This window comes from Centroberyx affinis, unplaced genomic scaffold (assembly GCF_046629955.1).
Source record: "Centroberyx affinis isolate AG114_WGS23_722 - 3 ecotype Tasmania unplaced genomic scaffold, CSIRO-AGI_Caff_v1 ptg001839l_1, whole genome shotgun sequence".
Lineage (NCBI taxonomy): Eukaryota > Metazoa > Chordata > Actinopteri > Beryciformes > Berycidae > Centroberyx > Centroberyx affinis.
The window spans coordinates 41,330-65,870 of NW_027280218.1; the positions used below are offsets into that span (position 1 = coordinate 41,330).

At 42.0% G+C, this 24,541-nt stretch overlaps 3 protein-coding genes across 4 annotated transcripts; 1 reads left to right on the forward strand and 2 right to left on the reverse strand.

Annotated features, from left to right (window-relative positions):
- Positions 1–4,340: 4,340 nt before the first annotated feature.
- Positions 4,341–5,557, reverse strand: LOC139652657 (RING finger protein 222). The gene has a single exon (XM_071529810.1). It carries the CDS (start codon positions 5,389–5,391, stop codon positions 4,756–4,758), a length of 636 nt encoding a protein of 211 aa, XP_071385911.1. The 5' UTR covers positions 5,392–5,557; the 3' UTR covers positions 4,341–4,755.
- Positions 5,558–6,749: 1,192 nt separating this feature from the next.
- ndel1b (nudE neurodevelopment protein 1-like 1b) lies at positions 6,750–15,280 on the forward strand. The gene is made up of 9 exons (XM_071529764.1): positions 6,750–6,878; positions 10,243–10,339; positions 12,608–12,761; positions 13,604–13,752; positions 14,031–14,167; positions 14,282–14,449; positions 14,548–14,639; positions 14,826–14,971; positions 15,141–15,280. The coding sequence occupies exons 2-9, from the start codon at positions 10,254–10,256 to the stop codon at positions 15,229–15,231; spliced, it is 1,023 nt and encodes a 340-aa protein (XP_071385865.1). The 5' UTR covers positions 6,750–6,878; positions 10,243–10,253; the 3' UTR covers positions 15,232–15,280.
- A 1,874-nt stretch (positions 15,281–17,154) lies between these two features.
- On the reverse strand, positions 17,155–23,308 carry LOC139652627 (medium-chain acyl-CoA ligase ACSF2, mitochondrial-like). 2 transcript variants are annotated; one of them, XM_071529762.1, is made up of 16 exons: positions 23,177–23,308; positions 21,762–21,957; positions 20,733–20,861; positions 20,403–20,456; positions 20,057–20,175; positions 19,724–19,886; positions 19,492–19,587; positions 19,257–19,408; positions 19,069–19,157; positions 18,642–18,718; positions 18,447–18,554; positions 18,210–18,361; positions 17,922–18,063; positions 17,578–17,688; positions 17,415–17,483; positions 17,155–17,293 (listed from the first exon to the last, which is right to left on the reverse strand). In XM_071529762.1, exons 1-16 carry the CDS (start codon positions 23,296–23,298, stop codon positions 17,243–17,245), a joined length of 1,830 nt encoding a protein of 609 aa, XP_071385863.1. In that variant the 5' UTR covers positions 23,299–23,308; the 3' UTR covers positions 17,155–17,242. The 2 variants fall into 2 exon arrangements, 1 of the variants encoding a protein (XP_071385863.1); XR_011695749.1 differs by lacking the exon at positions 17,155–17,293 and having other exon boundaries at positions 17,578–17,731.
- Positions 23,309–24,541: the final 1,233 nt, after the last annotated feature.

Sequence of the window (24,541 nt, forward strand, 5' to 3'; positions counted from 1 at the left end):
GTAAAAAAAAAAATCAATAGTATTGCATTTTAGATCATTTTCGTCACTTTATTCAAATAACACACTCACACTTTTACCAGCACAGTATGAGAAGAATGTCAAATTGTAAAATTTATGAACATGCATCTTTTATTCAGTCATTACAGAGGCACTATACAATGTGTTTGCATGGCGAGCCTGTGACTTTGACAATATGATCAATTTTTTTAGTGTCAGTATTTACTGTCCTTAGAGTTAGGATATTAGCCTCATAGGAACTCTAGACAGTCCATGGGCTGTTACAGTTTGATTATAATGAATGGATGACATGCTTGAGGTTTCAACCTGACTACACTGCCTTTAGGTTCATATGATTCTCTCTCTTAACCTTGTTTCAAGTGCTTCAGGTTCAGTGACCTTTGACCCATAGTGTAAATACAAAGACTGTACATAATTTGATGTATATAAACCTGAGAGGAAAAGTATATGTAAAAGGCATATCTTGAATATACATAATATTAATATATGTGCTGATATTTATCATGTGTAGAAAATGTAATGATTAAAGAGTTGATGTTATTTTTGTCCCTGCACACAATTACCAGGTTTACTGTAGATTCATTAATGTTTCACGTATTACAACAGGTAACAATGATGCTGCAGCAGAAATGGAGGATGCTATTTCTGCTTGAAATCAATTGTGGTCTTTCTAATTCTGTCTCTGAGATTTTATTTCACAGGCCAGAGCGCTAATGAGTTGCTCACCAATGCCCTATCAGTTTGTTTTTTTAAATCAGTTACTTTTTGGATTCCTATGTAAATAATTAGATTGCTTAAGTCCCCTTGGAATTTTAAGTAAGTTATTCAGAATGAGGATAAATGCATTCCTAAGATTATGTAGGTAGACTCACTATAGCGAAGTTAAACGTTTGCTGAATCATCTAGAAACACCGATAGATAGTCAGATATGGCATGCCTATCGCTACAAGTTTAACGTCTAACCTGGCATTTTGAATTCCCCTGTGTCCTTTAGGCAAACATTTGGTTTCCCTTGAGAGAGCTTGAGAGCTTGGGCCGGCTAAAACAGCTGGTATCGTCAGGCAGGCTATTAATGAGATCTATTTCAGATTCATCAACGGACAGATGCTGCAGTGTCACTTTTCTAATTTCATACAAAATGTCTTAGGACAATAATTTTGTCAATTAAAGTGCAATTACAGTGTTTACTTATCCACCTCAGTCCAAAAAGTGATCAAAGTCACCCTTCCCCCATCCACAGAAAAAGCTATTATTTCTATTTCAAAGCAATTACTTTTTTTCTCCAATTTGTTTGTTTTGTGTTGGTTTATTTCTGACTAAATGAATTCTAGATTAACTTCTCTCCAAAAGTGATCTATGGTATGCCTCAGTGTGTGTTCTCAATGGACTATGTTTATGAAGATCTTGGTGATATTGATAATTATATTGATAGTTGTGGTGATTATATGACAACAATTGCAAGTGCCCTCACAATGGTTGTTATTTTGGAACTATAGGCATAATTAATGTGTACTAGAGGTTTTATTTTCTGTGCTGGATCCATACATTTTTATGAGGAGGCAGGGGTTTCTCTCTCTGTGTGCTGACTGAATGTGACTCACTCAGATTTCAAACGGTAGGATATTTGATTTTGTGATAACTAACTGGTCAACTGCTAGTAGAGCGAATGAGTGTTTGTATTTCGATGAAGGTCAATGAGGGCCTGTTGGCATGTATTATTAACAGTACAGGGCAGTATTACTGTAATGCATTTGTGCATCATAACTGGAACTTACAGTCACCTAAAAGCATGCATTCATATTCATCATAGATGTGATTATTACGCTGCTGAATAGAAAAACACATATACCCCCCCACCCCCCAAAAAAAATCATGGTTTAATTACATATCATAATTCATAATTTTCAGTAACTTTACTGCAATGTTCAAATAAATGATTCATAGGAGCCACATTTTGCACCACATGATACACTGTCACAGTTTTAAAGTCAAACATTTCAGCTACATTTCCCTTCCCGCCTCTCCACCAAGTCTGTGTCGGTCTAAAACAAAGCTCAATTTGTTTACATTTTGCGTTTGGGGGGATTTTCAGAGAGTAGAAAAGGAAATATCTGAAAATGTCATGCATGCACTTAGATAGTCTTTTGATAATCCATGTTTTGTGTCAATCACTGTCTTTTTAGGGATTGTAAAAGAGCAACTTGAGGGGTACTGGATAAAATGCCACGATGGACTCTAGAGAATGTGGATCACAATAAAATGGTCCTCAGGGGGTCATTGAGCAATACGGTAGAAGAGTGGATGTTGCCCGTGGATGTACTGCCTCCTTCTGCTTTCACAACTAGTGTACAAACAAAACCTGCTGCTTGTCAAGCCCACCATGCCCACCCCTTCCTCCTCTGCTTAGCATATCAAGTGGAACACAGTGTGTACTGTGAAGCCTACCTGCAATCCTTATCAGAATGTCAGAAATAAATATATATATTAAACTCTACATTTTTAATAATCTCACCTGGTTTGTGTGTTTTCTCAGTGTTTTCTCAGTGTTTCTGTATAAAAAAAACAACAACAAAATATCTCCTTAATTCAATGGACACTTAATGAGCCATGATATCAGTTTTCAGTTTTCTGCCTAGAGATTGTTATTGTTAAAGTGTACAAAACACTGGAGGTTGTATATTCCTAGAGAGGCATACGATATCATGATCACACTGGTTGAGAAACCTAAACAATAGTATAGGAGGTGGTCCATTAAGTCACTTTCTTACTCTGGGTACAATGCTATAATGCTGACCTGAAACAATTACTTTTACCTTAATCCACTATTATTAATTCCCTTAAAATCAGTGAGTTTTGACAATTCAATCTATTCCACATGTAAAAGGTAGCCACACCTTTACAGTTAAATCCTGCCCATCCTCTAGCATTCAGACCTGAATGACATGAATGTGACCCAATTAGTTTGATTCATCAAATGAAATAATCAAATCATTATTATCCTCCTCCCACACCCACTGGGAGACCAGGGAAGGCTTAACAGGTGAAGCTTCTTAAAGTCTGTAACCTGTATGACTGGAACAACCAGATGGTCGAAGGGCTTGCCACAGGAGGAAACTAGGAGTGTACGCATGTGTCAGGATGATGGAGATAGTGACAAAGCTCATTCTGAAAACCAGTCTACTTGGATTTATGGCATAACTCCACTCTATTCTGCATCATGTTATGCACCACAGTTCCCTCTGTTGTGTATATTGAAAGAAAGTGTTAGAAGTCTTTGCTCGAGAACAATCATTAGATCTACTTGTATGAAAGCAGTTGCCCTCTTATATTACATTCTTGGTTGTTACAAACTTGCACTGACATTCAAGATGAAGTCCAGTGTCCCTGCTCCGTCTCAATCTGGACCCCTGGAGTCAGTGGTAATCTAATGCTACAGTCCACCAGCGGATCTCCTTACAACAATGAAGCCGGGCATGGCTCTTCTCTACCTGCTAGTCTATCTCCTCCAGACTGCCAAAGGCACATCAATTATTTGTTACCGAAAGTTTTTAAGGTGACTCTGTTTACGCTGCCTTTATACACACTTCAGGTCAGTGCTGCCAGTGAGGGGATCTGGCCACCAAGGGTCTAATCCAATCAGTAACTCTCGCCAACTCCTCCATACATAATATTAAACATTCTTTCACTCGATCAGCCTGTGTGGAATGGAAGTGGACTGTGCAACTGGAAATATCTGCATCTGACATCTCTCCTTTTGATCATGAGATCCTGTGAAGAGAGAAGATCTATCTGCTGTCAACACATTACCCTAATGACTGTTGTGGTAACATGGTCACATTAACACACACACACACACACACCCTCCTCTCTCTAAGCTCAGACCTTGCTGCCAAAATTGGACACAGCCTTTTTCTCTTATAGGGACATACGCATACCCATGAAACAATCCCTGAAAGTGCGGGGAAGATGTTTTTTGCTCTGTAGTTTACTTTTCCTGTGACCGTGAAGTTACTGCCTGGTGCTTGGAAACTGGGTATCCAACAACAGAGTAACACAACAATGAACTGAGCTGTTTTAAAAGCTGTGGTGGGATTTGGTGGGGGCCTAATGATTTTTTTTACTGCATTTGTCCAGCAACCCATATTTTTTAAATTGCTGATGAAACTATATGGCTTCAGGAAAAAATACACTTGCATACTTTGGGACTTTGTGCATTGTTTGTGTCAGTGTCATTCTGCATGCATGTCTAGTTCTCATAAAACAGGTAGAACATCTCACAACCAGGAATGCACAACAAAAGACTTAGTTGTCAAAGCTGCCCTAACCTTTGCTTTATTTCAGACTGTTGCTTGGTAACGCACACAAGGGACAGAGGCATGCTTTAACTCCTTGACTTTTCCTTATAATCAGGGGGGGAAATCACAATACCTGCTGAGACATCACATCTTAAAACCATGTTGTATGTCAAAGTGCATCTTAAGAAGCCAACTGGATGGTAGAAGAGCTAACAAACTGGCAGATATATACTAATACATATAAATGCTCCAAAGTAGCATTTGATCAATGAGACAGCTTGCTCACACAATTCAGTGACTTTCCCATTTGACTCCAAGAAAACTTTGCGAAGACGTTATTGTCTTGTATCATAAATGTCAGTTTATCATTTTCTTTTGGCACCATGCCATAAAATCAGTCAGTGCACGTGCAGATAGAAATCCAGAAATCCACATCATTAGCCTATGCCAACAAAATCCAAGGTAAGGTAGCAGCCACTAATGCGAGTATAGTAAACGTTGAAAGCAATAAGAGCAAACAACGCGCCGTCGTGCAAACCCTGCGCCCTTGCCTGCGGCGAGGCTGGACCACAGTCATAACAACGCTGAGCGCATCTTCCTCAGCCATGGGTCGCCCTTGAGCGCTGATGATGAAGATCTGAGAGGCATTGTGGCTGGGGCTGACCAACCTCTGCCGGCGGACTCTCTCTGAAATTCCCCTAAAGCAGCGTCCGATCCAATTAAACCCCCTCGGCAAAGTGTTCCCGGAGGCGCGCCGTGCGCTCTGCAGCTGTCCCAGCGGCAGAGGCAGAGGGACCTCCAGGGTCTGCTCCTCCTCATCTGGGTCTTTTACCGCCGTGAATGTCACCACGGCTTCCTTTTGCTTCTTAATGAATGTCAGATGGCGGCAGATGGGGCAAATTATAGTGTCTCTGATGACTCCGTCTCTGTTGACGCTGACCAGGGTTTTGACCAGACAGTCGTGGCAGAATACATGTCCGCAGCTCAGGGTCCTTTCTGTGCCCGACAGACACTCATAGCACACGGGACACTCTGATTCCTGCGCGTCCTCCTGGCCCTCTTCTTTGTAAAATGCCATGGGAAACGTATTCACCACGGCAGTGCGCAATAAGGAGAATCAGTGATGACCAAAACGATGAAAAAGTCTCCCCCCTGATAAATACAGAGGCTGTGTTGAATCCTCGTCAAGTTCTTTCTCTTTACCGGAACACTTTCTTTACTTGTGTCTGTGGGTGGAGGCGAGAGCAGCGTCTTGTAAAACAGGGCCTGCCACCTGTGACTGTGGTGACTTGGCTGATTGGGTCGCTTGAACGCTTTATTTGGCAGAAGCTGCCAAGCAGGTTCACGTTTCATGTCCGATATTTCCCATGGGCCACTTCTTCCATTCGTCTTTAAGTTTTGGCAAAAACAGAACTGTAAAGATGACTAATCAGTATGCTAATTATTTTCAATGCTTCTAGCCTAGTGATGGGGAAATTAGGCCTGTAGGCTTCCTACATGATAGGCCGTTTCAAATTGTCAATGTCAATGTGTATGCAATGTGCAATGTCAATGTTAAGTTTTAGGCATCTACATGTAAGATTATATTGTTACATTTCAATGACAACATAGGCCTACGCCTACGAAAAGACCGATAGTAATAATACATTTTAGAAGGATCCAATTCATCACAGCAAATTTTTTAATGTAGCTACTCTAGGTCAAAAAACCAATAGGCTACCAGAGAAATACATGCATAGCCTATAGTAATACCATTGCATAGGAGATTAAGGGTTAAACACCAAATAACACCAAATAAGATAAGATAAGATAAGATAAGAACTTTATCGGTCACAGAGGGAAATTCAAATTGTTACAGCAGCAAGACACTTAAGACATAGACAAAACAAAGCACAAATCCAAATAAATAAGATAAATTAGAAGAATAACAAAGAAAGAAAGAAAGAAAGAAAGAAAGAAAGAAAGAAAGAAAGAAAACACAATACAAAAATAAACTATATGTACACCATATATGTGTAAATGCCTATATGTGCAAAGCTGCATGTTTCTGATGAGAGTACAGTATGTAAAAAAAAAACACTTGTGTAATATGTAACAACACAAACACACACACAGGCAACACACACACACACACACACACACACACACACACACACACTAGATACAAAGTCCCTATAGGAAAATTATAGGTTAAGGTCCCTCTCCCTTTGGTGATATTCTCTGGCAATCACATGCCACCTTGTGGTCACTGGCCAAAAATATATAGAAGTCCGTCACAAAACAAACGAGCAGCAGAGTCTACTCAATCTATTTCTATAGTAGCCCAGCCCAGTTCTGATGTAAATGTACCTGACGTCACTGCGTACGTCTGTATCGGAACTTACGTTGGTTCCGGGAGACGCGTTGGCAATTTCCTAAACACAGGCAGCTCAGTCAGATGCCTTAACAGTCTAGTCTAGTATTTACTACAGGAGGCCGGGGTAGATGTGTCGTTGGATATAACACTGTTTGGAAAGGCGACCTACTGAAACAGAAAACAGTTGGACGCGGATTTGACATGCTCAGGTACCAAATTCAACGTTAGTAGTATTATATTTTGACGTGTTTTACCTGTTTTGTGTAATTATCATAGCACCGACCTCGGCTCGCGTGAACCAAGCCGATGACAGCTCCGTTGGGCGTCGAGCTGACCGTTTTGATTTTTGCTAGCGTTACATATGTCAGTAGCTACTGTTGGCGTTTTCACTGTTTGTATTTGGTACTTTATGTCTTGCCTTAACAGGATAAAGTGTACACAATATACATTTAGATATTACCTAAGCCAGTAGGCTGTAGTCTATATGTCAAACCACCGGCTCACATAATATCGGCCATTGACACATTGACAGTAACGTTAACGTTTAACTGACAACCTGCTGCTGTTCGGTTCCATGTGGAATAAAGCTACTGATATTTTGGGGTGCTTTAATTTGTGTTTTTTGTGTATGTTGGCTGTAAATGTTCAACCAATTATGATAAATGACAGTTGGATTTTTTTAATGTTTTGTTCGATGTTCAGTTGGATGACTGAAATTCAGCATTTTGACATTGAACCAAGCTATAGAAATAACTGCCTAGGTCTACAGTGTCCCATTGCGGACCATTCCTAAAAAAAAAAGCCAATATGTGGACCCAGGCCAGGGGTACACCACCACCACCACACCCTGCGTTTTGCTGTAGGTCTGATTCTACCAAGAGGAGTTTGAAAGGGGATTTTTGGAGTCCTCCTCACCCCTCTCCTAGGCCCCAGTATATATCAAAGAAGTAAAAATGACTTGCACTCTCTGAGTAAGCCCCTAGTCATCTGCAGTGAAAGAGGATGTGCGAATAAGAATGAGGGACAGGAAACTCTCTCATCACTGCCTTCCCCTATTAGTTGTTCCGTGTTTTAAATATTTCCAGATGGCTCTATGGTTTAGTAGAGTCTCATCATGTCAGCTCACCATGGGACCTGCCTGTCCTGGTATTGTCACAAAAGACACACAAAACTAGGAGACAAGCTGAAATCTTTCCAAAGGATTTTGAGATGAGAGATAACAGGAAAAGACATGTTCTAGCAAAGTCTAAGTACTTGCCCTGTTATGTGATATCTTAACCTTTTCATCTTATTTTATCTGTGTGTTTTTGTGTTACCAGCATAGTGCCAGTCTGTCCTAAATATGTGAAATAGCCTAGGCAGGCAAGTAGGCATAGAAAAAGCTTCTCGTTTACATCTCTCCGACGCAGCTGATTGTTGTATCTTGTCATTGATGGGTCGGCTAATAAATGGCTTTGCCTTTTTGTGAAGGATCTTTATCCTATGTAGGCCTTTGATCTGAATCACCATGGAAACAACAGCCTCCTATTTCCTCTCACACCTTTTGTAGACCTACAGGGATCAATAGAAAGCACCAGAGCTCATTCAAACCATTCAGAATCACAACAATTATAGATCCGCTATGTCTATATTGTGTATGTGTATATTTGTGGTTTGTATCCTGGAGAGTTTAGAAGGCTCTCCTTGGTTGTATGATTACAGCTTAAACTAATATTGCATGTCATTAGCAACTTGGAAACATTTCCCTTTCTCCACCCTGACATGTTTATGCTCTCCAGTTCCCTGTGTGTCTGGTGATTTCCAGAGTAGTAGTGTATCGACACGTGAGCAGGGCTGTGGGGAGTCAGTTGTTAGTAACGCCATCTGAGAGGAATGTCAAAGGGAAGAAGAAGAGGCGGTCCCGCCTCTGACCCCGCATCTCTCCTCTGAGTCCCTCCTTTTTGGCAGTTTGGCTCATCTCAAGGAAAATAACACATCCTCAAGGCAAGCCTAAATCCAAATTGGGCTAGTCAAGTCAAACAAGGCTACAATATAGGCCAATGCTTTGTTTTGTTTGTTTGTTTTTTGTGCAGATATTTGACTTGACCCTATTAAACAGACTTCTTTCTGCAACCTATTTTTTTTACACATAGCAACAACTCAAATCTTGCCATAGCTTAGATGTTGGAACATTATGTTTGGCTTGCTGTCAAAGAGTATAGGCCTAATTCTAAGGAAAGGAAGAAATGGAGAAGAAATGCCTGTAACTGGTGAGTGTAGTTTGTTTGACTTTCAGTCCAGCCAAGAGGTATTCAGTGACATGTCCACTGGTTGCCTGACCTGTGTGATGGAAATCCCTCTAAGCTGTGGGTGGATTATGAATATTCCTGGAGCTGCAGGGATGGGAGTGGTGGGACAGCTGCTGTATGCCCCATACAGAACACACACAGCGGCTCCATCCAGATGTGTTAAATTATTTCCCAGAATCTGCCTTGCATGTTCACATGGAGCACAGATTAAGGCAGTGTTTTATAGCTAGCCGGAATAGAGGGACAACCACCCCCTCAAACAGGACGGAAGATGAAAAACCTACGGTCGGAACTTCAGAACTACATCAGACTGCTTTGATCTATTTGACTGGCATTAGCCACACTAAATGAACATGAATGGCAGTTGATGAGGGTGGTGGGTTATGCTGACATCACAAGAGTTAGGCTGTAAGGAGGTTAGAAATTTAATTAGGAGGAGGCCCTCTTCTAATGGTTAGCAGGACACTGGGCCCATATCATTGAGGCTGTTCACAATGACAGAAAGGCTTGTCATGTGGGCCGCTCAGTCAGTGTGTCAAGTCCTGATTGGAGGGTGATTTTCTCATCAGAGGTTGTGGCTGAAGTCAGCGATTCATGAGTAACTGAGGATGACACAGCCTCTGAGCTGCAGGATGACCTGACCAGTCCGTTCTGGCTTCGTTTTTCACTCTTGGGTCAAGGGAGATCTGTACTATAAGGCCATCCAGTGAGCAATGACGGAACTTTAGGGTCGCCCCAGTGGCTCACCGAGTAGAGCGCGTACCATAAGGCTCAGTCTTTCCCGCAGTGACCCGGGTGCGTATCCGGCCCGTGATCATTTGCTGCATGTCCTCCCCTCTCTCTCTCCCATACCTTCCTGTCTCTCTCTCACACTGTCTCTATCAATAAAGCATAAATGCCTAAAATAAATCTTTAAAAAAAAAATGACGGGACTTTAGAGCCCAGCCTAGACATCTAGTCACCACAGTGGCCGTTTTTTATCTTGATTTGTCGGGATGTTCTGACCTGGGACAAGAGGGTAACGCTCAGGACCTGATTCCACAAATGTACACAAATGTGAAGTGAAAATGTTTCACAACAGTTTGACACTTAACTCACTAACTGGTTGAACCTACTTTTTACTCTTACGTTTTATGACAATTTCTCCTGTTGTTGATTTTATCTTGTTTTGTAAAGCACTTTGTAACCTTGTTTTGAAAAGTGCTATATAAATACAGTTTATATTATCTTGAGTTTGACATTTAAATACTTGGCCTACTTTTTGAATGTGTCTTTTCATCCTCAGGCTGCCCTGCCATGGACACAGAGATGATTCCCAAATTTTCTTCAAAGGATGAGGAAATTGATTACTGGAAGTCTTTAGCCCTTGAATATAAGAAAAGGTAAGCTATGTGATTTAATTCACATGTGACAAGATATCTTGTCTGATCAATTTCATTGCTATGAGGTATACAGTATAACCTCTTTATCCAAGGCCAGATGTTTAACATCTTTGTTGAGCTCAGTCATGACATACATATTGCTATAGGGGGTTTGCTCATTAAGCTCATTCTTGCAATTGATACTTTTTCTGCTCAGGGAGCAAAAGAATCATTGACCTAGATTTGTTGTTAAATATGGTGGCACTTTTGCAGATATCATATCCAAAAAGGTGTTACAGATAGACCTGCTTTGTCTAGTATGTCAAAGCCAAAGCCACACCTCTTCCTGCCCCCACAGACTTCACAGGTTATCCCAAGTCAGAACCTTAAGCCCCATACAAAAAAAAAACCCTTTCAAAAATCCTTTGAGCAGCAGTAACCCAGCTTCACTTAAAAAGGTGTAGACCGTCACTCTTATGTAATAGCCAGACACAAAGGCAAGTTGCTGAAACTGTGGTTTTGAGTGTGGTTATGAAAGATGTGAATACGCAATAACTTCCTCATTCTTTTGAACCAAATGCTATGGACATTTTTGGGGTGAGTCTCAGTTTAAAGTTTCAGTACAAAAATCTTGTCTCAGCATAATCTTGTTTGAGAGTTTGTCTGCATTTGGCCATATGAGGCAAAGGACCAGACTAGCTTTTTGAAATCTGTCCCCACAAACAGCTGTGGATTGCTCAGGAGGAAATGAGTATGCCTTTGATATCTAAAAGAGCCAACACAGCTGGTTTTGGGACTGGTAGCAACACTACTAGTGAGTGTCCTGTTAATCTTTATGTGTTGAACTAGGCCTATGTCTTCTGTTGGTGGAGTTAGTGTCCGTAAGTCACTCAGAGGCAGTGAAAAACAGCACAGAGGGGGTTAAATTCCTGGAGGTTTTGAAGAATTTCCTGCTGTGGGTATACAGGGGAAAAAACATCAACCCATGGAAAAAATAACTCCAGGGCTCTAGTTAGCAGTGGTTTACCTCACACATGTTTTGGTGCTTACGTTTTCTCAGGATCACTTTTACAGTGAGCCATTCACAGTGTAAGCATGCAGTGTGTTTCTTGGTTACCTACTGAAAGCTATCTCCCTACACTATGGATATAGATATTTTGAGTTTATTTTGTTCATAGTGTAATGTGATTAGGATACAGTTTGTGATCATTGCTTAAAGACCTAATCATGTGAGACACATTTACTACTTTAAAACACGGTTTCACGCATTTCTCATTTTCACACATTTAATGCATTTCACAAATATGTGGCATTGTTAGTTATTTTACACAGTCAAGAGCTGTTGTGGCGAGGAAGGACAAGTGTGTACCGTCGAACAGGGGAGCTGTGTGGCCCAGCGTGCTGATGAAGCAGCCTCTGTGGTGCTGGTATGTGTGGAATGACCAGACGCAACAACTGATTCATGGATTCCACTACTCACTAGAGCTACTGCGAGGCCATTGAGGTCAGCATAAGACCGGTCAGCTGATCTCAGAGCAGTGTGAACCATCATGTCATCCTGTGTGCACTCCACCACACCAGGCAATAAACCAGGCACTTTTTGAATTGGCTAAATTCACTGATAAGCTCCTCAGTCAGTTTCCTCCCCTCCCTATTCCATTGAGAGACCGTTTCCTCAAATAGACCTAAATGTTATCATGTGTGTTTTTCACTGGAAGGTTCCCTGTGCAGGGGTCAGCCCTGACCAGTGTGTAAACACTTCCTCTTTCTGTCTTAACTCATATCCCCATCCTGGTCCCGGGCCCCCTCGTATTCTGTTCACCCCTGACCTGTAACCCCACCCACAGCCGAAGACACATGACAGAAGGCCAAGCTGCTGCTGAGCTACCTACCCTGCTGCTCTCGGTTCAGCTGTCTCTCTAGAGCTATATTCAGACTGCTTAACTCGACATGCTGAGCCACACACTATTTTCTGTTTGAAAAAGACAGGATTGAAGGCTAAATGTCTACAAATATCTGACAGGGCTGATTCTGGCTAATGTATTTTTGTCAGTGGGTTTATTTCTGACCAGGGAGATAAAGCTACCAGAACATGCATGAGCCTGATTCATCTTACAGGACAAAAGCCAGCCAATGTTCTAGAGCTCAGCATAGTTTGGCTGAGGTCATTCAGCCGGTCAGCTCCACAGAAATGAATGGTGGACGGTGAGCAGGGTAGCTGGTGTGTGTGACCATGATTGTTTATGTCTCTCCCCACTCTGTGTGTGTGTTCGTTTGTGCGCTGTCCAGCTACCATGATGCCCAGGAGGAGCTGCAGGAGTTCCAGGAAGGGAGCCGGGAGCTGGAGGCTGAGTTGGAGGCGCAGCTCGGCCAGGCCGAACACCGCCTCCGAGACCTGCAAGCTGAGAACCACAGACTGAAGAGCGAGGTGGACAACCTCAAGGTAACCAGGCCTGGTGACTTGCACTGTAGGTTATTCAGGGCTTTGGCTTGCTCTTTAGGTTTATGGGCTAGGCTACTTATAGGGTAATTTGTGATTACGTAATTACCTCACATCATCTCTGTTAGAGCCAGGGGACAAGGTCCAATGTCCTTTTTATATGTTAGGTGTTAATAAGGCATGCCCGCCTCAGGTAATCCTGAGGCGGGCATCCAGCACTCCATAATTGGATGTCAGGATCAACAGAGAGAAAATAGAAAACTGCAATGACATTTCTTTCCTGGTACAAGCCAGGCCCTAAATCACTATAGGCCTAAACAATAGTATGAATTTTTCAGTGAGCTCTGGTGGTGATTTTATTCACTTTTGAACCAGGCATTCAGGCGTTCACTGTAGCCTGCAGTGGACAGAAAAGCATTGCTGTAAACGGAGTGTGTAAATGGCACTGGAGAGATCATGAGTCATGCTCCCCTATCTTTGTGCTGCAGTGGCCACATTTTAGGCGTGCAGCCCTGCCACTGACCCCACTCTGATCTACTCCAGACCAAATGAGCCACAGGGCCTGTCCAGGGAACAAAGGAGGCCAGTGATGGAGGAGGCAGTTTGAAAAGGAAATGATGTGGAAGAACAGTGTCTTATGATTCACAAGGCTTCCCCTACTGTCGCTAATGACTGTTGTATAGTACATAAAGTAGCAAATTGCATTTAACACAGCATGTCTTTGCAAAAGGATAAATTTGGGTGACGTGTTTTCTAGAACAATAGGTCTCTTCATAGTCCTTGTATCCCTACATGCACTCACTCCCCTGCCCTTCCCTCTCCTTCACACTACCCATTTCTATCAGGAGAAGCTGGAGCAGCAGTATGCCCAGAGTTATAAGCAGATCTCCATGCTAGAGGATGACCTGGGCCAGACACGCAGCATCAAGGAGCAGCTCCACAAATACGTACGGGAGCTTGAGCAGGCCAACGATGACCTGGAGAGAGCCAAAAGGTCAGACTGACAGGGGAAACCCTTACATTTGGCTCACTACCTGTCTCACAGCACACAGTACAGTCAGGAGCACAACCGCTTTCATTGAGACATTTGGAAAGATAAGCAACTTTTATTGTCAGGATATTTCACAGTATCTCAACCCCCATCTTAGGATCATGGGGTTCAAATGCTTTAAATTTTATGCCTACACATGTACATGATGCAGTGATTCTTGTAGTATTTTGTGTAGGATGAGTAGGATATTGACAGTTGTGCTCCTCACCCTCTACATTCAGGGCAACAATAGTGTCTCTGGAGGACTTTGAGGGCCGTTTGAACCAGGCGATTGAGAGAAATGCCTTCTTGGAGAGTGAGCTGGATGAGAAGGAGTCTCTTCTGGTATCTGTGCAGCGGCTGAAGGACGAAGCACGAGGTATGGATATAGAGACACAAGGCACACAAGCCCGCCTCTGCCATTGTACAGTCTATATTTAATCGGCAAAGGCTTGGTGGAGGAGTATCTCATGTTTTTGACTGTCTTCTGCAGACTTGAGGCAGGAGCTGGCAGTACGGGAGAGGACTACAGACAGGATGTCAGCGCCCAGCTCCCCCACCTTAGACATTGACAAGATGGACTCCGCAGTACAGGCCTCTTTATCCCTCCCAGCCACACCTGTAGGGAAGAGCATTGAGCACCCGTTCATCAGCCCAAAAGGTCAGGATCGATCTCTCTTTTAATTTCACATTGGAGACAGACCTCTTTCTGATATGTATATTAATATTTGCTTGTCTTCCTGCTTCTGCCTGCTGTAGCATTGACCAATGGCTGTGGCAGCACGTCCCTCACTCCCTCTGCTAGAATCTCTGCTCTTAACATTGTCGGTGACCTCCTGAGGAAAGTTGGGGTAGGTATTAGACCTTTTTAACTGAATATATTTACCTTTTTCATAAGGTGGTGTTTATGTATATGCATTTGAAGTCTTACAAAGTAAGACTTATGAGCAGGCTGCGTTCACTGAGCAACTAGGACAAATAGAAATATGTCTTATGACGAGGCTAAATGCAGGCTGTGTTTCCTGCTTTGTCACCAGGCTTTGGAGTCCAAACTAGCTGCTTGCAGGAACTTTGCCAAAGACCAGGCAGCAAGAAAAAATTACTCCACAGCCAACGGCACACTAATCAACAGCAACGCCACCAAGTTCTCCCACTCGCTACATACCACTTACTTCGACAAAACGTGAGTCTCTAACAATTTTGCTCTCCCCTTGCTTCTTGTCTTCCAGTGAGCCTCCGTTAAACAAACACAGAAGTTGTGCGTAACATGGCACACCTACAACAAGATATTCAACTTAATTTCAAAGAACTTGACTTATGTGTGTTTCTATGTTTGTGTGTGGATCCTGCAGGACTGTTAACGGACTGGACCCCAGCTCCCTGACCTCCATGGCAGCGTCCAGAGCAGTGTCACCACCAGGCATGCTGCCTCTCAGTGTGTGAGGCGTCCCTACCCTGCACAAACCTCTGCAGAATCTCCCATCCACCCAACAGAATTAGGGAACAGAGAGGACACTTGAAAGACCATTACATTGTGTGTGTGTGTACATGCGTGTGTGTACATGCGTGTGTGTGCGTGCGTGCGTTTGAGAGGGAGGGTAATGTGTGTGCTTGCCTGTTTTGAGAGTGCGTTTTTGAATTTGGTGTGTGGGAGAGAGACTTGACTAAACAATTAACATGCCTCATTTTTTTGCAGCTCTAAGTGCATCTATGAGTAGGTGCACAGTTATCGTGTGCATATGGACCTACCGCATACAGGCATGTGCCTAAGCTGTACTGTACTGTGCTTGTGTGGATGTCAATGCAAACGTGTTGCTCTCTAGACCTCTACTCTGAAGTGGTACAATTATATTCTTAAGTTCCACTGTTCAACTGAAAACTACTATACCTGACAAAAGGTCCTAAACTGACCACAGCTTCCTCTTCACCTTTCTTCTCTTATACTTCCACTTTAATTGCACAGTTAAACTAATTTCTATTTAGAATGTATTGTATTTAAAAAGGGATATGTTCAAAGTAACTAACTTATCTCACTGTATGCTTTAAGATGCAATATTTCTTGTTTGCTTGTTCTCTTGCACGTGTGCATATGTAACGTGGGGTTTGAGAGGAATGGATGTGCCCCACCTCCACAAGAATGACTGAAGTGAATGTTGACCGTTCAAAGCCATGTAGCGATAGTACAGTCGTTCCTCTTGTTACTGGCTCCTATCTGTAATTAAGTTGGAAGGAGTCTCCGTGTTGAAGCTTTGAAATATCAGCTGGTTCTGTCTTCTCATGAATTTATGATGGGGTTAAACCTGCACTTAAGCAAACTGGTCCTCACAGGTTTGGCTTCAGTCGAGTGTTCTCCCCTATGGATGTCCATTGACGTTTCGGGGAACAGTTTTGCCTTTTTAAATGTTAAATGTATAGATTTTTTTTTTCTTGTGACAGGCTCACTTACCTCATTCTGATATTTAAAACTATTGACTGTTGATTAGTAAAAAGAATAGGTGAATTTGGCTCTATTTGGCTCCAACCCACACAAAATAATACTTAGTAAACCAAGCAGTGGAAACTGTTACAGAGATCCCTTTTTTTGAGAGACTGTCCATCAGCTTTGGCTACTGTATGTGAGTCTATGGTGCATCATGGCGTTGTGTCATGCAGCACATTTTGCTGATTAACTGTTTATCGTTTGAACCTCATCTTGGTTTGATGTGCCTCCTGGATTTTTAGTGGAGTTGATATTGGCATTTCATTCATTTTATATCCCAGAATTGTGTCTGAATCCATTTGGCTCTCACATTGCTCCCCGTCATGGATCTTTAATTCCTCAGTGTCACCCTCTTGACATTTTTGGAAGTGTCATTTGGATCTTTTAGTCCAATACTCAGCGTTACTTCATAATATGGGATGTCGTTTTGGGCACTACATGAGCCTGTTGCTAAAGTATGTTCTACAGTCAGTGTAAATAGGTTTGTAAGGATTGTAACTTTGCCTACCACATTTGTAGATACCGACATTTGGCATTAAGGTCCTATTTATTTCAGATTCTATATGGCATGTGAGTTTTACTATTGTACAATGGTTAAATCCGTTGTATTATGATGTAAAATTGTTTGTCACATTTGTTTAAGTAAATAAAGATTGAGAGGACATACATTAATACATTGTGTATTTTGTGTTTCACATAATTCAGAATAATTTCACTGTACACCGAGTAGTTCCAATTTTTAAATAAAACCTGACGTAAATACTTTGAAGTAAAGTAATGAAGAGTGAGAAAATTGGCGTAGTCATTCATTCTGAAGTTATAGACAGGCAGTGGAGAATTCATTGTCTGTGCAAGTCATGCAGTCAAACTGTAATATATTCCCTGTTCAGCTCTTGGTACTCTGTGTATCACTCTCCCCATCTGGACTCAGGACTTTGCCAGCTCACACACTCAAAGCTCATCAGCATCCACAAATTAAAGCCCCAGTTTCTTCTCCATTGCCTCCCGCAATTTGTTCTTCTGGATCTAGAAGAGTAAATGACAGAGATCTAAGTTTCAGTTTGGATCATTCAAACACGTTATCCGTCATCCAGGTCGCCATGATAGTTTGTTTAGATACACTGGTGTTGGAGCAGCGGTATCTTACCTTTCCAGAAGCAGTCAGGGGATAGCCATCCACGAATATCACATAGTGCGGGATCTTGAAGTGAGAAATCTAGAGAAAGGGGAAAAAAAAAAGTTCACATGCAGCAATGCTCTGAGTTTGGCTGTGTAAGCATATAGCATTATAATCTATCACCCCCTCTCACCTGGCCTTTGCAGAAAGCTCTAATCTCCTCCACACTGGAGGTTTGGCCCTCCTTCAGCTTGATACAGGCACACACCTGCTCTCCCAGCCTCTCATCTTTCACTCCAATCACCTGGGACACACAGGTAGAGAAACGGAACACCTAGAATGGAAATCTACCACCACAGCTGATTAACGTAAAATCTTCAGGATGGTTTATATGAAATATATCTTTATGAATTGGAGATTGTATACAGTGTTGCCACATTGGAATAGAAACAACCATGGTTTCAAGGCGGATCTTTTCCATTAACTGTATGAGATGCTTCAGAGTCTTTGCTGCCCTCTAGTGGCGCTGAGTCTCACCTGTGCCTCCTGCACTTTGGGATGGGTATGGAGAAACTGCTCTATCTCAGCAGGGTAGATGTTCTCCCCTCCTCGGATGATCATGTCCTTTATGCGTCCTTCGATGCGGCAGTACCCCACACTGTCCAGACTTGCAATGTCACTGTGTAGAGGAAAATGACGCACACATTTCCCACCTGAAATGAACTTATACATCCATGTTCCAGCACCATGGCTCTGTATTACATATACTGTACATGCAACATTTTTCTGTTTTCATCCACGAAAACAGAAAACCATGCATCTTACCCGGTCCGGTACCAGCGGTCTTTGGAGATGACCTCACTAGTTTTCTCAGGATTGTCCCAGTACTCCAGCATCACACAATAGCCTCTGATCAGCAGCTCACCTGAGACCCCCAGAGGGACAGTCTCCCCGGTAGAGGGGTCCACCACTTTAGCCTATAGGCAGGACATATAGGGATGAGTCGCAGCATTGACATGAAGGTGACGTGTCGATAAAGGTTGGCGCGTAAAGAAGTGATACCTCAGTGTGGTTCATGATGCATCCAACAGTGTTCATCTTCTGCTCCTCGTTGTCTTGTGGGAAACCCAGGAATGTGACAGGACTGTTCTCTGTGGTTCCGTATCCTATCTGTAATACAGCAGGTGTGTGCATGATGTACGCATTCTACACAGTTGAAGAATGAATGGAAAAGGTATAGGACAGACAAATGCTCACCATTATCTCTTTCACATTCATGTCTGTTCTCAGTTTCCTCATGATCTCAGGAGGGCATGGAGATCCTGCCATGATTCCTAAAACACAGATTAGAAGGATCCCCTAAATATTGGCATTTATACCATCATTCAATGGTTTGTTTGTACCATTCAATGGTATTTAAGCTTCATTGTTCTTTTTTTCATGTCACCCTGGTGAAGGCATGTTGCCGAAATGCGTGGGTTTTTAATGCATCAATAAAAGTTTTTTTGAAGAGCATCCATCCGCCTCCAACAGTAGCTGAATTTTTTCCCCTTCTATTTATTTCCAGTTCATGCACCTTGGTTTAAAGACAAAGTTGCGACAGTTCTGCTTTCTTTTTTTTTCTCTTGTACCAGCATTCAATAAAACAGCATACTAATCATGTCTCAGGGGTCAAATCTCTTACCAGCTTCAGCTGATGACAAGTCATACTTGTGTATATCTTGGCTGAGCATGTCGATGAACATTGTGGGAGTGCCATAGAGGAAATTGCACCTTTGAGAAAAAGATATGGATGGTAATCAGTGAAAATGCATAATGCTGTATATTCAAATAGCCTGAAAGACATCTGCGTGGTGACAAAACACGGTGTACTTTTCATTCTGAATGGCCTGCAGGTTGGCACGGCCATCATAGCCTGTGGAGGGGAAGACCAGTGTGATGCCATGCATTGCCATAGACATTCCTCCAAGCACGGAGCCAAAGCAGTGGTACATGGGTACAGGGATACACACTCGCACCCGAGGCTGACAGGGATACGGAAAATACGATTACTTAAATGTCATTGTGTTTGCGTGTTCTTCAAATAAACAGACAATAATACACTTACTCTCCATCCATAACCCATTCGGAGACCCAGGAAGTAGGCATTATTGACGATGTTGTGGTGGGAAAGAGTGGCTCCCTTCGGACTCCCTGTGGTCCCCTGAAACAAGTGACAGACCAATAAAAACAAGGAACATGACCTCATCCGGATATCCGTCTGATATGAACTCGCATTACAATGTCAGTCTATGTAATACTATATATGTGTGCCAGTGCGACGGGATATTGAAGGTTACCGATGTGAACTGAATGTTGATGGGCTCATCAAAGTAGAGCTTGCTCTGCAGATCCATCAGCTCTTTGTGGTGCTGACTTTCCCCCGCTCGCATCACATCCTCCACATGGAGCATCCCTGGCTGTCTGCTGTCTGTCACAATGACCATGCGCAGGTCTGGCAGCCTGGCAGACCCAAGATAGGATCTTTATATTGCATCCAACAATCCATCAATCATGCATTGTGTCTTTTGTGCAGGGGTTATCTCTCCAATCCCATTATAATGTTCAACAAAGAGCATGTAATGTCAAAACACATTTCAGGAATATGATTTTTGTAAATGGTGCTGTCATACCTGGAGCTCTTGATCATGCCTAATGCTGCCACGTCTATTTCTGGGCAGATCTCCCTGAGCATCTCACAGAACTTCTGGGTTTTAAAGCTGGTAGGGCAGACCACTGCTTTACACTGGACCTGTACACAACACATCGATAATTCTGAATTTACGGTACGTAGGTCAAAGGTTAAGCCTACATTCTTACATGCCTGCGTATAATAATTATGATTATTCTCTGTGAGTGAGTTGTGAGTCAGCTGTCAGTTGTCCAGACACAGCAGGTGTTAGTTTTCACATTGGAAACGATGATATATGCTTATGTAACTAGACTAACGCTCGCTGACACAACTGTAGTCACACATACCTTCCTCAGAGTAAACTCCAATTCCCTCAGCTGATAGGCTGGGTTCAGTGACACCTGCAGGGATAACAACAGCTGAAATGGAATATCTATCAACAGATAATAATGTCCTGGTAAAAATATTACATTACAGCTACGGAGCAGCACCCCTGGAGCTGCTAGGGACTCAGTGTCTTGCTCAAGGACACTTCAGCAGGATGTTTGCATGGGGGCCCCGAGTCAAAACCAGCTGAAGGACAGTATCTCTAACCACAAGGCCACCCTGCTGCCCCATTTTTATATGTATTTTCAAACTTCTACTCCAAACCAAAAGGTAAAAGCTCCTGAACTGACCAGTATAATGCCAGCCTTGGCTGTAGCAAACTGGAAAAGGATCCATTCATATGTGTTGGGTCCCCAAACTCCCAGTCGGTCGCCTCTCTTCAGGCCCAGAGCCAGGAGACCCGCAGCTGCCTTGTCAACCTGCGAGAATATGAATGTCACCAAAGATATTACACCATCTTCCATCACCTGTCGAGTGTAAATCACAGTTAATAGCATGCCACATTCAAGCTCATCACTGTCCTTGGGAATGCGCCTCCTCTTATCTTTCTAGCTCTTCAATCTTACTGTGTCATCATTACGAGAGCAAGGTCACACCCATTCACCTATCTTTCTCAGTCTAATATATAACTGGCAAAAACCTGCAGGCTCTAAAGTCCATAGAGACGACCACCATGCTCGTTATGTTATACTGCAAGCTTGTAAACAGCTGGAATTTCAGTAGTTATCAGTAATGTAATTTGGTTCATATCATTTAAAAAAAAAAACAACAACAAAAAAAACATAACCAAGCAACACTGTGGTAGATGGGATATCAACAAAAACACATCCCAAAAACATAATTTGCATACATTATTCCTATGATCTTGGACAGTTTGGTTTCTTATCTCTCCCAAAGGTAGAAACCAGAGAGACATAAGTGATATCATCAAACAACACTTTGCAACTATTGAAGAACCAGACTGACGGTACCCAGGGTGATTTTCAAGGGCCACATTTTCTGTCTCGGAGATGTCAGCACTTCCATGAAATCAAACTCATTCGGGTGTCAAAGGGTCAAAAAAATATTCTATTAACCTGCAAAGTTAGCACTTTTGAAGAAGCAGCTCCAACAAGTGGCACTTGGCAGTGACTAATCTGTTATATAACTGCTATACAGTATCACAAATTACAGTCTTATGTTTCTATAAATCTCAGAAATATTTACTAAATAGTCCAACATCATAGGAGTAACGTGAATTCTGTTACAGGGTTGATTTATCCTTTAAGGGTCCTAAATGTGGCAGAGCAGAGAATGAAGGCAGAAAATCTGAGACGCACATCTTGCTGAAACTGGGCAAAGGTTTTCCGAATGCCGTCCTGCAGGAAGACCACAGCCTCACGGTCAGGCCAGCGCTCAGCAGCGATCTGCAGGCTCTGGCCCACGGTCAAGGGAAGCAGAGAGATGGAGGAGGTGCCGTGGACGTAGCTGCTGGTCAGTGTGGGGATGTGAGGAGCACTGTCCACATGGAGCGACCTGGGGTAGAGAGAGAGAGAGAGAGAGTCACCAAAATACACAGGGGCAGTTAAGTGAGAGGAGATGGGGAATGATTTGGTGTAAAGCAACAGGACATTTTGATGAGTTTGTTGAGTTCAGCATTCTCATTTACTGCAGGCTGTGAGGATCAAGAGGGAAATGCTTAGATCTCAAGCCCATGCTAATTCATGTGGTGTTACATGTCTGTGTTTCAGGTGGACATGTTTTTTTTCTTTTTCTTTGGGAGGGGTGGGGGAGGGGGTATAGTAATAAAGGGATTTGTAACAGGGATTTGTTATTAAACCTGGGTCACAGCAAACCCGGGTTAATGGATATGAGATAAAAACATAAACCATGCCAAGACAATCAGGCTCAGTCCCAGTCTTGGTGGCCAAGAGAAATCAAAACATGGATTGAATAATGCAAGCACAAACATATTTTTGAAGTGCCAATCATGCAAGCATTGTTTCAATGTGCCGATAGGAGCAGGCAAGCAGAGACAAGTCGTTTGCAATAATACTGAGCTCATGTTAAGCTTATTGGCAGTGGTGGAAAGAGTAAAATGTCCTACTCACGTAGAAGTATTGGGGATTTTTTTAAATTACTTTTTATTAAATACATTTCATCCATGCCGGTACTTTGATCAAATCAGGCTGGTTTACCATGCGTATAATAAAACAAAGACAAAAAATACATAACATAACGAAAGCGATTGCGAAACAGTAATGGAAAAAGGGACTATATGTCGTAGTAATAATTCCCCTTACTCAGCATAATACTTAGGAATCATACTTCCTGTAAAGACAATAAAAAAAGACAACTGCAAACACATGGTCAGTACTTGATCCATATTTGAAATTATATATAAATCACCTTTCATGTATGTTCTTGTATATATATAATACGTATTCTTTTATATATGTATATCATAATGTTAGAAATATTGTACTGTAAAATGTAGGCAAGTACTTCAGGACAAATGTAGCCTAGTAAAGGTAACACCTACTGACTTTAAAAAAATACTCAAAAAAGTGCAAGTACACAAAAAAGCTACTCAAATTACAGTAACGTGAGTAGGCTCAGTCACCTTTGCTTATTGGCCGAACTCAACGAATGCTCAGGGTAAAACAGGAAGCACCATGTTGGACAGAAACCAGCACATCATCGTTTCTCATCCCATTTGTAGCCTATTCTATTTATTTTAAGAGGGTAAACTTACCGACACCACAGGAGCCAGCTTGTGTTGCAGGGTCTCCATGTCTTGCTCAGTTTGAGGGAGTCCACAGACCTGAGACTGTGAGCACAGGACCTCAGCAGGGAGGACGAAATCAGGGCCGACATGGGTCTGAGGTATCGTGCAGTCAGAGTGAAATGCTGCTTGAACTCAAACCTGCCCAAACCTGCCCAACGTCGGCCATTTCATCACCGAGTGTGTAATCTTTAACTCCCACACGCTCTTGGTTGAAAGAAAAGGATATCTCCGGTAAATTATTCCAGATTAGATTTTAGCATGTTATTTGAAACTCCAATATATTTCAAGTTGAAGATAAGTAAAATGTAAAAGTACCCCATGATAATGTAAAAAAAAAAAAAAAAAAAAAAAAGTCTGATGTGTGTCTCCCAGTTGGTTGCATAACAGTGTTTGTTTATGTTTATGAAACTGTGTTTTAATAATTTCTTTATTTTAACTCATGGCTTAACCAACTGTAGTCAAAGTACACTCCCTTGGTGTAAAGTTTGGCTCCATCATAATATCCGCAGGGTGGCATTAAATTATTTTCCGACCACTAGAGGGTGACAGCAGGGCGGTAGCAAGTTTACTAGTTGAACAAGTTTGTCGCTCGCTTCATCGATTCCGCCATGACGAGTATTTTTCAAATAGCGAGATAGGAGACGAGCTAGTTAAAAAAACAAACAAACAAAAAAAAAACATGACAACAAGCTTTAGGTAAGTGGTGAAAACAGCAACACAGCTGGGCCGCGTGCGTGGCTATTTGTTTACATCATTACGTCTCACGGAAATCTCCACATAGCACATAGGTCTGAAATCGCGTAATTTAGTAACACCACATATAAAGTAGCCTCAAAACCCCATATAGTATACTTATTACTGACAAAGACAGACCATATTCTTTGATAGAAAAAAAGGGTTTTAATGTTTCATTAACCAAATGTTCCAAATATAAAATATTGAATAGGTTCAGAAATAAATTAGGCTTTAATACAAAAATCTGTAACATTCATACATAAGGCTACACTTCATTTGGAATTACACAACCTATCCCAAATGCCTCACAGTGAGTGAGTAAATTCATCAAAAAGGGGAAATACATTCATGGCACAAAGTAATATTACAGTTATTTGACTGTATTGATATACTATCATAACATCGTTCTGGTAGTTGTGATTTGATTAATTGCACAACTACTGGGCTCTACTTAATCATTTACCATTAAAATATGTATTATAAAAATAAACTAAAATTACTACTGATTACTTCATTACAAATTGGTGAATATAAATACTCTTGTGTGTTGTCTATTGACTTCAATACATTCAGGAGACACACAAAGGCCTCAATTAA

Excerpts from the sequence above, each read along its gene's own strand:
- LOC139652627 (XM_071529762.1), bottom strand. The coding sequence starts at position 23,298 with ATGTCGGCCCTGATTTCGTCCTCCCTGCTGAGGTCCTGTGCTCACAGT. Across the intron at positions 19,588-19,723 it reads TCAACATTCAGTTCACATCG|GGGACCACAGGGAGTCCGAA; the intron begins GTAACCTTCAAT and ends CACTTGTTTCAG. Across the intron at positions 17,294-17,414 it reads CCCTGACTGCTTCTGGAAAG|ATCCAGAAGAACAAATTGCG; the intron begins GTAAGATACCGC and ends TTACTCTTCTAG.
- ndel1b (XM_071529764.1), top strand. The coding sequence starts at position 10,254 with ATGGACACAGAGATGATTCCCAAATTTTCTTCAAAGGATGAGGAAATT. Across the intron at positions 10,340-12,607 it reads GCCCTTGAATATAAGAAAAG|CTACCATGATGCCCAGGAGG; the intron begins GTAAGCTATGTG and ends TGCGCTGTCCAG. Across the intron at positions 14,972-15,140 it reads ACCACTTACTTCGACAAAAC|GACTGTTAACGGACTGGACC; the intron begins GTGAGTCTCTAA and ends TGGATCCTGCAG.
- LOC139652657 (XM_071529810.1), bottom strand. The coding sequence starts at position 5,391 with ATGGCATTTTACAAAGAAGAGGGCCAGGAGGACGCGCAGGAATCAGAG.